The 16,156-nt window shown below is 44.1% G+C and overlaps 2 protein-coding genes across 4 annotated transcripts in view; both read right to left on the reverse strand.

The window, feature by feature from the left end:
- CADPS2 (calcium dependent secretion activator 2) overlaps positions 1-16,156 on the reverse strand; it is a 501,284-nt gene that overhangs the window by 360,752 nt on the left and 124,376 nt on the right. The gene's annotated exons all lie outside the window — the stretch shown is intronic.
- On the reverse strand, positions 9,038-10,212 carry RNF148 (ring finger protein 148). The gene has a single exon (XM_067563975.1). The coding sequence runs from the start codon at positions 10,210-10,212 to the stop codon at positions 9,154-9,156; it is 1,059 nt and encodes a 352-aa protein (XP_067420076.1). The 3' UTR covers positions 9,038-9,153.

The raw sequence follows: 16,156 nt of genomic DNA on the forward strand, positions 1-16,156 counted from the left end.
CATTTTTCATTAAATGCATTATCTGTTTCATCACTTCTTTTATAGATGTTGGTATATCAGATGTGTTTCCTAATGCATAAAAATAAGAGCTGGCATGGTTGCAGGTGACTTACTAGCTTAATTTCCTCAACACATTGTTCAAAAGAAAAATTTGAATTCATTTTAAGGCGAACCATATGGTCAGAAATTCCCTGCTGCAGTGAACTTGACTAACACAAATTGGTGCAAGTACATTCTGTTGTTCTCTTGTTATAATGCTTTGCAATTAAAACTTTGTAATTTATTCCTTATCACATTATCAGTGAAAATGAAGTAGTAAAGTAATGATTTAAGAAACTAAGATGGGCTCACGTCTTGTGCCCCACTTTCTTTTGTATTCTGTGTCACAACAATAGGTCTTCCACCACACTAGCATGCAGGCCTTACAAAATAGATTCAGACACAGATGGACTAGTGACATAAAATTAATCAATCTTATCAAAGGTTTCACATCACTGTCTACTTCCAATATAGCTGAGTGCATTTAGTGAAAAAAGTTGGAGATGGTCATATGTAGATCATCACACTCTTCTCCCCTTCTTTGCCTGTCTTGTCTACTTAGACCCTAAGCCTTTTGGAGCACGGACTGTCCCCTTCTTTGTTTTCACAGCAACTAACTCAATAGAGCCCCTAGGAATACAAGAAGAAGAAGAAATAGAAAAAAAAAATGTCACCATGTTGTTCCATACGATTTCATGCCCCCAATGTTTTGTTTTATTGTGATATTTGAGATGACATTTTCTGAAGCATGTGAAAAAGCAAAGAGCACCTTTTTGCTCAAATATTGACTTGCGAATTCTCAATGTCTCACGTCTGCTGTTTCTAGGAGGCGTCACTGTCTAGTGAATGAACCAGGAACTTTCAAACTGTATTTTCATTTCTGCCATTGAGTAGCCTTAATTATGCATACTATTAACATTTGCAAAGTATTACAGTGTATTTAATAATGCCTCACAATGTCCCTTATGCTGGGTGTAGGGTGAAACTTCACTGAAGCTGCTGGGCGCAATAGCTACCCCTCATTCAGAATAAATGTGAGGAGCAATTAAGCTCCTTTTGGAGTACGATAGACAAAACAAAAGCAGCCTCTGCACAAACCACAAGCAACATGCAAGACAGGTCAGAAACTGAGCTATTTGGGTGTAGAAGTGTTGCTGGGTATTGTTTGATGCAGCTGTGTGAGAGACAGAGCCCTGGTCTACACTTACCCAGCAATTCAGCGGCTGTGCTTCCCTTCTGCATGGCTTCTTCACTGCACTGCACTGACAGGAATTGCATTCCCGTCGACACAGTGCTGCTCCACTTGAGGGGGTGGTTTAACTGCATCAACTTCTGGATCAACTGAGCGGGTCTTCACTGACCGCTCAGTCGATCCAGATAGGTCAATCTCACGGCGGCGACTTTGCCACCATCAGTGTAGACATACCCAGAGAGACGTAGCAGAAACATCACAGAAGCAGGAGAGAAAGCGAACAAAAGCCAGCAAAGCATGTGAGAAAGAGAGCGCATGTGTTTTTTGGATAGGCCGTTGCCTGGAAAAAGAGGCTTGGAATATTGAGCAAGGAATCCATCTCCTGTTTGATTTCTACTGTGTTCAGGAAAACAGGACTCTGTACATTCTTATAAACAAACAAGATTATCTCAAAGAATACATGAGATATTTCTTCTCAATATCAATTTCTCCTCAACAACTCACAAGACTCCAAACACTGGACAACTGCTTGGGTCAAAAGAAGTAGCAGTATTATTACCCACATTTTACAGCTAGGAAATTGGTGACTAGAGAAGTTAAGTGACTTGTCTAAAGTCACGCAGCAAGTCAGTCTCCCAACCAGAATTAGAACCCAGATTTCCTGACTCCCAGTCTCAAGTCTAATTACCTATCTATGCATGATGATTTGGAGAGAATCTGTCTTTACATCTTGTAAATCCTGGTTAATATTATGAAGTTATTATGAAAATTGCTGTATCATGAACGCCCCTTTGTCAATGTGTATCCACCATGAGTAGGCAGTGTTGTGTTACGTCTCTGCCAAACCAGGGACAAGGCAGGGGGAGGGCAAGAAGGGAATAAAATTAGAACTCAATCATCTATTCAAGGTGAAATACCTTGAGACAATGGGGTTGCTTGGCTTTGGAGAAGATACTCTGTCTTGCTGCTGGAAGGGAAGGGGGAATGGAAAGCAGTGGAATGTTACCAGGACAGGACAAAGAGATAGGTGACCAAAGCAAAAGGTTATAAAAGGACTCTCAGAGGGGAGACTCATAGGAAAACACACAGGAAGTTTGAGGAGCTGGAGCAGGGAAGGGGATGGACTGGCCAATGTTAGAGGAAGCACACTGACCTGGGAAGGGAGGCTCCATGTGTCGGAACAGAGGTCATGTAGCTACAGGGGAAAGATCCTCCATCCCAAAGAGGACCCAGACCCCAGTCCAAAGAACACTTTGCAATGGTGAGGAAACTGAAGAGGAAAATGTGTGTAGGTTTTATTACTTTTGTATAGATTTGTGTGTGTCCTCCTTGATTAAGTGAAGAGCAATAATGTGTTAGAATTCCGTGCAGTGTCCGTGTTTTACGTTTGTACCATGTGGCACCTTGAAGAGGTAAACCAAAAGGTTTGGGTGGTGATCTGGACGAGGGTATGTTTGAAGTATAGGGGAATTCTGAGAGTCTGGCACTGCGCCCAAGGGCTAGGCAGTTCGGCCACAAAGTTACAGCTCTGAGGAGAGGTGCTAGACAGAGAGCCTGCACCCTGAAAATACGCCTTGGGTCCACAAAACGTGGACAGCCCGGGCCCCATTCAGACTCCAGAACCCTAAAATACATGGGATCCAGTGGCTGAGTCCCCTCCCAGCAATCTGGTGAGCCTCTGGCAGCAGGGAGCCTGACCAGATCTGTGACACCAAGTCACTTTGAGACAATGAAAATATAAGTGATTTGCCTAAGATCACTGATATACTAGACTAAGCACAGAACTGAAGTCAGGAGATCTGAATTCTAATCCTGGTTTTGATACTTACATTCTGTCGTACCTTGGGCAAGACACATGGCATGTGATTTTCAAAACGTACTGTGTACCTGCACCTCCCACTGACTTCAGTAGAATTTGCAGATACTCAGCACCTCTGTAAATCAGGCCATTAGCTTCTAGCTTCCAATTGCTCCATCTGAAAAGGGGGATATTACTACTTAGCTACCTCAAAGGTATATTATGAAGGTGAAGGCTTTCAGGTTATAAAGCACCTTGGAAATTTATTATCAGATGTCTCTTACAGTCTGGAGGAGAAAAGAGCAATTGCACAAGGAAAAGCAAACATCCCTCCCCTTTAATCTAGCTTTGATGTCTTCCATAGAGCCCAGAGCTCTCCCACTCAATAGATCCAAGATAAACCTTTGACTAGACAAAGGTGACAATCCTCCACTGTTCACAACATATTGGGATATTGTTTGAGGCCATGATTTCAGGTTAAATAAAGGAGCTGGTCAACCACTCATGTAGCACTTTCCTTGGCTTCTGCAACACACTCTATTTGTCTATCTGTAAATTTCCGGAACTGTTTGTAAATCCTGGATCCTCTAGCAGACTGTTGGATTGCTCTGCTGTGACCTTCACTCATTGATCTACTTGAGATAGGAGCGATAGTGCAATATATGGTGCCTGCAGCATCATTCAACAAGATTTTGTCATGTTCACCTTGGGTGAGAAAGCAAATAATTTGTGGTAAGGTTAAAAACCAAACCAAAAAAGAAGCCCTTCACAATTCAATGGTAAAAACAAAACAAAAACAAAAACAAAAAAAACACCACACTGTTTTTCAATCAGTTTTCAGCAACAGAGTGCATTTTAAAAGTAGTATGTTTAAAAAAAATCTGCTTTGGAGCATGTCAACATCACTACACTTTATAAAGCACTATGGCTATAGTTAAGCTCAAAATTATTTTTTTTCATTCAAATTAAACCAAGTTAAATGTGCTTATGTACTACAAAAGAATATATCAATTTCTGAAATGCTAATTGCATGAAAATCTAATGGGCCAAGGAAGATGCACCAACCCCCCTATCCTCTAAAATTACCTTTTGTGGTTCTCATATTAAAACACAAAATATTTCACGGTATTTAATTCAATGAATACATGATATATTAAGTGGGTTACGAAGATTTTTGCACAGACATGAAACTTCAGGGTACAATTTGCATACCATGGAAAGCTCATACATATCTACTGAGAAGGATCTGATCTGACTTCTCTAACGCATCTATACAGCCTTGGCATAGACTCTTAATGAATGATAATTTCCCTATAGACGCCATTGAAAGTAAATAAATCACAACATCCTTAATATAAACAGCTTATCACATATTTTGGAGAAAACTGTCTTAAGATAAAAATAAATAAAGATCTATGAACATTCATGCATAAAGGCTACATTTACAAAACAGTATGTTTGAGAAAGAAAACCCTAAAGGAAGGGAATTTCACAGTTAAGAGTGGAATATAGCATATGTGCTACAAATATGACACAACGAGATGCATTAAAAAGCACATTAAGAAGTGTCTTCTTGTTCCTTGTACTAAAGGCATATGGTTCATTTCACTTTAAGTGCAAAACTCCTTGCTTTCTATTGTGTTTGTTCAGATTTTTCTCCTGAAACTTAAAGCTCCTATTAAGTTTTATGCCTGAATTTCCTTGCTTAAAAAAAAGGTTTCATGAAAGTTTATAGTAAACACCATTGTATGAAGGATGTTGTGCTGGCAGTGAAGTCAGACAGGATGAACGTTGCAGCTGTAATGGTTCCATTACTCCACCTACCACCATTCAACAGTACACAAGGCACTTTTCCAGAAGCCTCTCTGGCTAAACTTCTGCTCTCCCATGGTCATATTTTACAGACTGCCTCATCAGTACAAGTTGTACATGTTAGATCTCATTGCATACACTTTCTTGCCAGCACCCATTTTCACAGTCATTGTTATAAGCACTCCAGTGAAGTATATCACCCCCATTCCTTCACTTCCATTCCTGATGGCTACGGCATACACAGAACCCAATCCTCTCCCTGAGTCAGGTTGTTCGTTTAGATAATTAGTGCTCTGGTTTAAAGTAAGAGTTCGGTAGTACGTTCACAAAGATTTTTTCCCCCTCCTGTTTTTTTATTTGAATCTAGGCTTAGTCCTAATTAGATAGTAACTTAAGGCCTCTGAATAGCTAAACTATGTAACCTAGCCTCAGGGGTACCTCAGTCTGGCAGCCTATATGCTGACTGAATAAAAAAGGTAGCACAAATAAGGTGAACTTTTTTTTTTTTGGCGCTGGAAAATTTTCATAAGAAACTTCTATGACCCAACTTGAGCAGATAGAAGGGATATTAAAAGGCTAATGGCTGACCCACCTTGTGCAGTGTTCTATAGAAATAAACTGATCCTTTGTCCCCACCCTAAATTGCTCATAGAGAGCAGTTTTACTATATTGGTACAGCTTTGCTGGTGTAGCTGTGTCCACACTAGGAGTGCTTTGCCGACATAGTACATCAGTAAAGCACTCCCAGTGAGGTTTCCATTTTCCACTTAAATTAATCCATTAATATATGTTTGTTCTCTCCAAGCCCCATTCCACTGTTGCTAACATCAGTAGCACTGAAGTCAGTGGGACAGTGGAGACCTAAACAGAGACCTCATTCACAGAGGTCAAAACCCTACATGACTGCTGGTGCCAAAGGACCTGATGCCAGGGAGATTAGAGTGGCTGGCACATACGATGGAATCAGGACAGACTGACTTTGCTACAATCCATAAATCATCTAATTATATAAGCATTTAAATGGATCACCACTCTCAACCCTGGAAAAGATTCCCTGAAAAAGACTCCACAAGCTAGACAATAACCTTCTTTTGATACAATACTCCTTTTCATATCATCTTCACTAAATGACATGGGCAGAAGCATGGGCTTAACCAAACTATAGTAAAAATGACCAGAAGTGCATCTTCTGTTATAGTTATTATATTACCATTTTTATTTGACTTATTGAAATAATTTACTTTAAAAAGGTTTTCTTTAGCTTAATCATTGAACAGAAACTGTATTAAGCTTGCTGCTAAGCTAGGCTTGCAACACTTCACTGTATTTTTATGCCACCAGATCAAATTATTACATTTGCTCCTTCAATAATAAATAATAATAATAATAAGTGAATAATAATTCACTTTATAGTTAAAAAAATAATGGAATAATGAGTAAACAGCTTACAAGAATGGAGCTGTGCAAGACATTTATCTTTTAATTAACATCCCTATGGACTAAGAACATTGAACATTGAAAAATGTAACATACATACCCAAACAAGTGTTTTTGTGTGGTTTTTTTTTTTTTTTTTTTAACTGGACCTAGGATTTGCCACTCAAAACTGAAAACATTAGTAATATTCACTAACTATAATACTGAATTCAACTGAGTGCACATCGCTGTGCATGCACATTAAGAGATTTGGATGACAAAGTATCCTTTTCTCTACTGGAAAGATTAGAAAGCTAATTTAATAAACAATTGAATTTACATGATCTCAATTTCAGCAACTGTAATTTCAATCATTTAACCAGTTTGTAAGGTATGAAAACCTATTTGACTACAGCATCATGTAAACTTTTCAGTAAGTTTTCTTTTCAGTTTAAAAAAAAAAAAATGTTCACTGCTGCAATTTTGTATTATTATGGCCTCCCTCCAGCATGCTTCTGTAGATCTCACCTCAACTAATGATAAATATCTACAATGATAAATACCTACAAAATACCAGTTTTTGCAAGTTTCCTCAGATCAGGGTATTACTAAAGTATTATAGCTAATATATTGTAATACTGCTACATTTGTGACTTAAAACGTGCCCTTTGGTCCCTCTTACTCAAATCCACTTAGTGAGCCAATTCACCTAATTAACCAGATTCAGTCCTGGCAATTGGTGCTGCACCTACTTATGCCAAAATTTAAATTGGTCCCATGTGTTTTACAAACTCATTGTTATTCACAGGTTAAAAAAAATCTGCAATAAAGTTTGAGAAAGTGAACTTACAATCCACGCTAGAACCACTCTCTCATTACTATAGGCCGGTGCAAACAAACTTTTGTTGTTTGTGTTACCTTAACTATCTTTGATATTATTTTAGGCTTTAAGCATCTTGTTCAATTATGTAAGATTAGACCGTCTGCCATTCAGCTGATGTTAATTTTTTCCCTTATTTATGGTTTTTGTTGGGTTGTTTCAGAAAGGTCCTATTTTCTATTTCCAGCAGCTGCCTTCAGTTTTGGTTTGAATGATTGAGGCATGGAAAAAAGACTGGGATTGTTTTCCATAGAAAGGAGACAAATAAGAGGGGATATGATAAAAGAAAAGAATGAAAGATGTAGAGAAGGTAGATTGGGAATGTCTGCTTTCCCTGTCTCATAATACAAGACAAAATTTAATGAAATTAAAAGGTGGCAAACTCAAAACCAATAAAAAGAATGGCTTTTTCACATAATGTGCAATTAGACTTCTTAGTCATTCTCACAACAAATCACTGAGCCCAAGAATTTAGCAAGATTGAAAAAGAGATAATACATTTATATGGGGAAAGAAGATCCCGTTATAGTTAGTAAGAACATTTTGAAAAGGATATTAACCTCATGCTTCTTGGTTTAAACCAATCTCAATTTAGATATTGGATGAGATTTAATGGGGAGGCTATCTTACCCCACATTTGCCAAATGCAGCATCCTTACACCTTCCTCTGGAGATCTGGTCCTGGCCACTGTCAGAGAAAGAATACCGGACTAGATGGACCTCTGGTCTCCTCCAGTATGGTGATTCTTATTTTCTCATGAGGCTGCTTGTCCTTTTCCCCCAACACATGTGTCTAGGTGAGAAGAGCAGGTGAGAGAGGGACCATGCAGCCACAGCTGGCAGTAAGTATATTATGCTAGTGCTGTAGCCACACAGAAAAGACAATGAAAGAAGATGGGAAATTAAAGGCTCCTTCCTCTAATTCTCCTGTAGTCTTTAAAAGAAATGGTCAAGGTGGCAGCATAATTTTCATTATTTATTCTTTGTACTGTGGTAGCACCTAGAGATCTCAACTATGTGAGGGCTTCATGGGTCTGTTGTGCTAGTAGGCACTGTACAAGCATGAGAAATGACAGTTGATGCCCCAAAGAGCTTACAATCTATTCCAAGAGACAAGAAAAGATGTAATGGATGGGGACACAAACACGTGAGCAGAGAAGGGAGGACAAGGAAACAACATATTTTATTAGTACACTGGTAGATCAGCTGTGTACACTATTTGTATATGTAGTAAGTCAATCAGTATCAATCATAGTTTCTCTCTCTCTCCTGAGTCTTTAAAGGATAAGAGTGAGGAGTAGGGGAGAGAAAGAGACGTGTTCCCTAAGCCTAGGCAGACTCTCAGCAGAAACTATAACTCTCCTCATATAGCGTCTCACTGCTTCTCCTGTCTTTTGCCCCCCATGTCATCTGAACAGTGCCCTCACAGAAAAAAAGACTGCGAATAGGAAATACAATTGAAAGCAAAGTAGTAGATGTAAAAAAACAAACAAACAAACAAACTGATTTTAAAATAATCTGTTTTGCTTAGCCAGGAAGATGTAAACTAAAATAATGTGATATCCATATATTAAAATGCAAAGATGTATATCTTTGCCACACAAGGCTGCTGCACAAGAACACAGAGATACATTTTATTCAATACAGTAAAGTCAAGTCTAAAATTTTTCATATATAATAAGTTACAGAGCCAATTTAATTCTTTTTCAGGACAAAGTTTTCCAAACTATTTTTATATGGAAAGTGTAAACTGTGACATTTAAGTTTAAAAAAAAGTGTTAAATAAAAATGTACTCATCATCATATAAATCCTTGCCAAGTTCATTCATGTTCATCCGTTCTACATTTCAGAGAATTACTGAAATTAGCAAAAAAAGTTCAAAATTTATGCTGTGACAGAGTTTAGGAATTTATTTCAAGAATATAAAGTTAAATTTACAAACTAGGTGTTCAAGGTGAAGCAACGTGAAGGCTCAGAGAAATGGTTTAATTATCAATCTGTGAAGAAGGAGAAAGTTATTCAGCCACAGATGGTCTCTCAATGCCGTGTACCAATACATGTTCATTTCGATTGCCCTCTTCATTAACTGAAGTGGTGTTAAGATCCTCATCTGGCATTACAGCTTGTGAAGACTCTGCTTCACTTTTGACAGACAGCTCAGTTTCCTCAGCTCTGAGAATGTCACATTTGCACACTGGGCATGTGCTGTGCTTCAGCAGCCAGGGGTCAATGCACTTCCGATGGAAAAGATGGCTGCACCTTAAAATGCGCACTACGTCTTTGGGCTTATACACTTCTAGACACACTACACAGCTCTCTCCAGCTGTATCGGCTTCCTTGTCACCCTCTTTTAATATGCGAAGCTCAAGTTGATTAATAGCTTTCTTGACATCTGTTAATTGTTGGCATCTTCGGATCTGAGTTCTTGCTATTCTTAGTTTTCCAGCACAGTAAAAGGTAAAATAGGCCACCGTGACCAATGTGCAGACGAAAAGGGACCCCAAATAATGATTCATCCAGGAGCCGTAGTGTTTCCCTACTTCAATTGCTATTATTACTTGGATGCCATTCTGTATCAAGTGTAAAATGTCCATGCCTTTCAGATTGCCAATCATAATTGCAACAATATCTTCTGAACCGAGGTAAATCATAGGAAATACTCCATTACCTGTGCCTGGATGGTTATACATAATCACACCAACTGCTCCCATCTGTGCTGCCAAATTTATTTTCTTTGTGAAGGTACAGTGTCCCCTCATAATGAGGGCTATCCATGTCTCAGAGTTTACTGGCTTGCTGAAGTTTGTTAAGGGGCTGCAAGCAACTTGGTTCGGTCCCTCTGGTGGCACCACCAACCCAGACACCTTCTTTAATGGGGAGTTTTTTCCAAATACTCCATTGTCAGCCAGCTCCCATACAGTCTTGTTCCCTAATTGAAATGATATGTTCAGATGAGCAATCCAAAAGGCATTGGCTTGGGAGACATGAAGACTCAGCACCCGAAATACACCAAGACACAGCAACCAGAATGATCTGTCACCTCTTCTCCAAGCACCAGTCCCAAGCAATTTCATTCCTCTCTCAGCCAAACAACTACATAGCCAGTAAAACAAAACAAAATGATCAGGCTCTCATAGCTAAGCACAGCTAACTAAAGAGAATAAAACATTAAATGCCTGTAAAAACAGAATAAGTTCCACTACTCTCATGCATTTTGACAGCCTGCTAGTGTGTTTCTTAAAAACACAAGAGGAAAAATACAGCTTTAAAAAAAGTTAAAGACTGATTTCAAAATAATAACAGACAGCTCATTGTTGGGTAATGGGATTATGACATCACATGCTACAGAGCCAATGTATTAACAATGACTAACTCATTTCCATACGCATCATTGTACTTGCTAAAAACTTGCAAATACTTAGTTCTCTCTGTATTACTGTATGAAAAACATCTACTTTCACAGATACCATTATATGGTGGAGATCTAAATGCTCTGCTACAGCATACAAACAAATTTAAGCAGACTTTTGAAATCCCCAAAATAACCACATTAAAGGTATGTCTACACTGCAGGGGCTGATGCATGGATCGATGCAGTGGGATTGACTGAGTGGGCAGTGGAGACCCACACAATCGATCCCAGAAGTGCTCTCTGGCCGACACAGTAAGTCCACCCACACCGAAAAGAGTGTGGGAGGGCGTTTCCCATCGACGCAGCACAGTGGCGACGCCGTGATAAGGGAACTTTAGTAAGTCAACAGGAGATACACCATATGTAGCTTGCATATCTCCAATCAATGGCCACCGCAGTCTAAACCAGGTCTAAATGTGAAACAGAAACAGGATTACTTACCAGTAACTGCTGTTCTTCAAGATGTGTTGCTCATGTCCATTCCATTATAGGTGTGTGCATGCCTCCGTGCACGGTTATCGGAACTTTTTTCCCCTTAGCAGATCCCGTAGGGCCGGGTTCCGGTGCCCCCTGAAGTCCTGCGCACATGCCGCGGTATATGAAGTGCTGCTGGCCCTACGCTCCCTCAGTCCCTTCTTTCTGCCAACTCCAGCAGCAGGGACGGGCGATGGGTCATGGAATGGACGTGAGCAACACATCCCGAAGAACCGCAGTTACTGATAAGTAACGCTGTTTTCTTTTTCGAGTGCTTGCTCCTGTCCATTCCATTATAGGTGACTAGCAAGCAATACCTTGGAAGTGGGTTACAGTTACCAATGAGCTGCCCGCAGCCCCGCTCTGCCAAAGCCCGCATCTTCCCACGCCTGCTGGACAATGACGTAGTGGGACGTGAAGGTATGTACTGAAGACCAGGTGGCAGTTCTGCAGATGTCCTGCATGGGCACTCTCGCTAGGAAGGCTGTAGACGAGGCTTGAGCTCTGGTTGAGTGCGCTGTGATGGTTCCCGGAAGCAGCACCTTCGTCTGCTCACAGAAGAACTTGATGCAGGAAGTTATCCACGAGGAGATGCACTGGGTGGAGACGGGTGAACCTTTCATCTGGTCAGCCACCATGACGAAGAGCTGCATCAATCTCCAGTACGGTTTTGTGTGCTCGATGTAGAAAGCCAGGGACCGTCTTACGTCCAGTGAGTGCCACCTTCTCTCCACCTCCAAACCGTGATGTTTGGTAAAAAACACGGAGAAAAATATCTTGGTTATAATGAAATTGGGACACCACCTTGGGCAGGAAGGCCAGGTGCGGCTCAACTGAACCTTATCTTTATAGAATACAGTGTAGGGGGGCTTTGAGGTCAGCGCCCTAATCTCGGAGACCCTCCTTGAGGAGGTAATGGCCAACAGGAAGACTACCTTCCAGGAAAGCAGGAGCAGAGGGCATGAAGCCATGGGGTTCAAAGAGGGGCCCCATGAGTGGACCAGGTTGAGATCCCAGGGAGGCATCGGGTGACGGACATGTGGCTAGAGTCTCTCCATCCTCTTCAGGAACCTAAACATCAGGTGGGAAAAAAAAGTGATCTCCCCTCCATCTTCTGATGGAAGACTGATATAGCTGCTAGGTGGACCTTAAGGGAGGCCACAGCCAGTCCCTGGAGCTTTGGCTATAGCAAGTACTCCAGGATCGCCTGTATTGGTGAGAGGCTAGGCGGGATACCCTGGGACTCCACCCAGCAGGTAAACCATCTCCACTTAGCCAGATACACGACCTGCGTAGAAGGCTTTCTGCTACCAGCAGGACTTGTTGGTCGTGAGCCAAGCAGGCTCTCTTGTCCTCGGTCAGCCACAGAGCCTCCACGCCATGAGGTGCAGGGAATCCAGGTCCAGGTGCAACAGGTGACCGTGATCCTGGGACAGAAGATTGTGCCGTCTCGGGAGCTCCAAAGGAGGGGCAATCAAGAGGTCCAGCAGCATGCTGAACCAATGCTGGCACAGTCAGGCTGGAGCAATCAAGATAATGTTCACTTTGTCCCTCTTGATCTTTAGCAGGACTCTGAGCAGGAGGGAGATGGGCAGGATCGCATACATGAAGCTCCCTGACCATTGTAGGAGGAAAGCATCGGATATCCATCTGGCCTCTCGGCCACGGAGAGAGCAGAACTGTGGGCACGTCTTGTTCCATGCCGATGCGAACAGGTCCACTAGGGGAGAGCCCAACTCTGGAAGATCATACATGACACCTCTGCGTGTAGTGACCAATCATGATGGAGTAAGAAAGACCTGCTGTTTTTGTTTTACCGCAAAATCCCACAGATGGATAGCTTCCCCGCAAAGGGCTGAGGAACGGGCTCCCCCCTGCTTGTTGTTGTAGTACATGGTCGCTGTATTATCTATCAGCACCTGTACCATCCAGCCCACAATAAAGCAGAGGAACACTCTGCATTCCAGGCGAATGGCCCCCAGTTCTTTCACATTGATGTGCAGGCGCCTCTCTTCCTTTCACCAGATCCCATGTGCCGAGGTCGGCGCTGATATGGGCACCCCACCCTATGTCTGAGGCGTCCGATATCAGGGTAACCAAGGGAATTAACTCCTTGAACGGAATGCCTTTTTACACTGCCTGAGGGGTCCTCCACCAGTCTAGAGAGGCAAGGACATGTGGGGGGCTGTGACCACCCGATCCAGAAGGTGCCTGCTTGGAATATACACCGAGGCCAGCCATGCTTGAAACAGTCAGCTTCAGGCGAGGCAGCCTCACCACATAGGTGCAGGCTGCCATGTGTCCTAACAGCTGTAGACAATGCCTGGCTGTTGTCATAGGTCATTAGTGCAGGTGGGCAATAATGGAGGACATTGCCTCGAAGCACGGCTAGGGCAGGAAGGCTCTGGCTTGGGAAGCGTCCAGGATCTCGCAGATGAACTCAATGTGCTGCACTGGATTTAACGTGGACTTTTGATCATTTATCAGCAGGCCCAGCCGGCAGCAAGCGACACATGTCAGGCTCACACTGTTCTGAACTTGGGACCTGGACCTGCCCCTGATTAGCCAATTGTACAGGTAGGGGAAAATTTGTACCCCTTTTTGCCTCAGGTGCGCAGCCACCACCACCATGCATTTGATAAACACCCTTGGGGCCGAGGAAAGGCCAAAGGGTAACACTGTAAATTGGTAGTGGGAGCCGGCCACCATGAAGCAAAGAAAGCGTCTGTGGCTGGGGAGGGTAGATATGTGAAAATATGCGTCCTTGAGATCGAGGGCAGAACACCAGTCTCTTGGATCCAGAAAATGGATTATGGAAGCTAGGGAGACCATGTGAAACTTGAGTCTCTTGAGATATTCGTTGAGATAACGCAGATCTAATATGGGCCTTAGACTCCCTTTTGCTTTGGGAATGAGGAAGTACCTCAAGTAAAACCCTCTTCCCACCGTGCCCTGAGGGACCTTTTCCACTGCCCCCAGGCTGAGGAGGGTTTCCACCTCTTGAATGAGTTGCTCATGAGAGGGGTCTTTGAAGAGGGACGGAGGGGGAGGCTTGTTGAGGGGGGAGGCATGAGGGGGGCTAAGAAAAACTGGAGGGCTTAGCCTGCTGAAACTATGCCAAGGACCCAGTGGTCTGAAGTAATTTTGGCCCACTAGGATCTGAAGGGAGCTAGGTGGTTTAAAAAGGGGCAGGAAGGATTCAGGAAACAGGCTGGGGCGCTGTCCTCGGGCACACCATGAAAAGTGCCTCCTTTGATTGTCCGACCATCTAGATGACCCCTGCAGAGGGGCTGAGGAGGAACTTGGGCGTGGATTTCGTCTCCTAGACCTCCTATTTCTATCCTGTTGTCTATAGTTCGTGAACGGCAGAGGTTGATACCTCTGTTGCTGCTGTGCCTTGGGACGTGACTGACGCCTAGAGGACTGCAATGTGTAAAGGCCCAGGGAGTGGAGCATGGCCCTTGAGCCCTTCAGACCATGCAACTTAGCATCAGTCTGGTCTGAGAACAAGGCTGACCCATCAAAGGGAAGGTCCTAGATGGACTGCTGGACCTCTTCGGACAGCCCGGAGGATTGGTGCCACAAGCATCTGCACATGCAGATGGCGGAGGCTATGGCTCTGCCCGCTGAGTCACGCACATTCGAGGACACCTGGAGCACTGCCACTGTGATACCCTCTTCCACAATAGTACTAAAATCCAGAGCCTGGTTCTGGGGCAGAGCATCAGCAAAGCGACTCAGCGAGTCCCAAAGGTTAAAATTATACCTGTCCAGAGTCCCAGGGGAGGGGTGGGTGAACAGGTAGTCAGACCTTTGGCTGGGATGTAATATTTCTTCTTGGCCCCTTTAGATGTTGCGGCTACTGAGGAGGGAGTTTGCCACAAGGCCTTCACTATTTTGAGTAACCCTTCATGGATGGGAGGGCTACTTGAGCTGGGGCAGCCGCTTCTAGGACATTAAAAAGGCTGTCCGATGCCCCCTTTAGCTCCTCCACCTCCAGCCCCAACCCCAAGTTATAGGGCATCCGCTTAAGCGGCTCCTGTTGAGCTCTGAAATTATCCAGGGGTGCTGAGTGACCCTGGGAGACTGCTTCGTCTGGTGAGGAGGAGGATTGGAGGGACACATAGGGGGGCGGCACCCCTTTCCACTGACGAGCAGTCCCCACAACAGTCCCTTCCTGTGGGTCCAAATCGTCCTCCGAGGGCAAGTGGTGGACCTTCCCCGGTACCGGTGGCACTGACTGCACACCCGAGGACTTGATGGACTGTGGTCCCAGTCCCACCGGGAACCCCCAGGGGCCCTAATATGGCAATTGGGGTGGCCACTGCCCTTGAAGCCATCCGGCAGCTACCTGCGCCTGGGGCTCTGGCGCTTTTTGCGACTACCTCCGCTCCCCCCCCAGGTCACTCTAGGTGACCAGCCAGCCGGAGATTTTCCTCCCTGTACCGGGGATCTCCTGAGCCATTCAGAGGGTCCTAATGTGGGATTCCCCTGCCACACCAGCCCCTTCCTCTTGGTGGAGGCTGGGGCGGAGGCGGTATAGACAAGACCAACAAGGCTCTTGTCACCTGAAAGGCCTCCGGTGTCAATGGCGCCAGGAGGTGCAGAGGGGCTCCTCCCCTTCCAGAAGTTCGGGGTGGCTCCCTGATGGAGATGTTGGCTCCAGCTAGTGGGTCTCCATGGTCTGGCCCAGGCGTGGTTCAGTGCTCGACCCCCCTGCTTGGATGGTGCAGGGGAGTGACCACGTTCCGAGCGCTGCTTCCACTTCTTCAGTACCGGAGATGATGCACGGTGCCGAGTCGTGGCCGGTGCAGACAGTGCACTCTGTACCAACCCCACGCTCAGTACCAAGACGGAGCGGGTCGGCTCAGAGGCCGGATGAAGCACTGCCTTCATGAGCAAGGCTTTCAAACGGATTTCTCTGTCCTTCTGAGTCCTGGGTTTGAAAGCCTTGCAGATCTTGCACTTCTCCTTGTGATCGGCTTCCCCAAAGCACTTCAGGCAGCTGTTGTGGATGCCGCTGAGTGGGAAAGCCTTCCCACAGGAGGCACACAGTTTGAAGCCTGGTGACTGGGGCATACCCCGGTCTCGGCTAAGTCCCAGCCAGGACTACCCTAAGTAACTACCTACCA

The sequence above is a fragment of the Emydura macquarii genome, unplaced genomic scaffold (genome assembly GCF_026122565.2).
Source record: "Emydura macquarii macquarii isolate MOO-44397 ecotype Brisbane River unplaced genomic scaffold, CSIRO-AGI_Emac_v2 contig_2636, whole genome shotgun sequence".
Taxonomy (NCBI): Eukaryota; Metazoa; Chordata; order Testudines; family Chelidae; genus Emydura; species Emydura macquarii.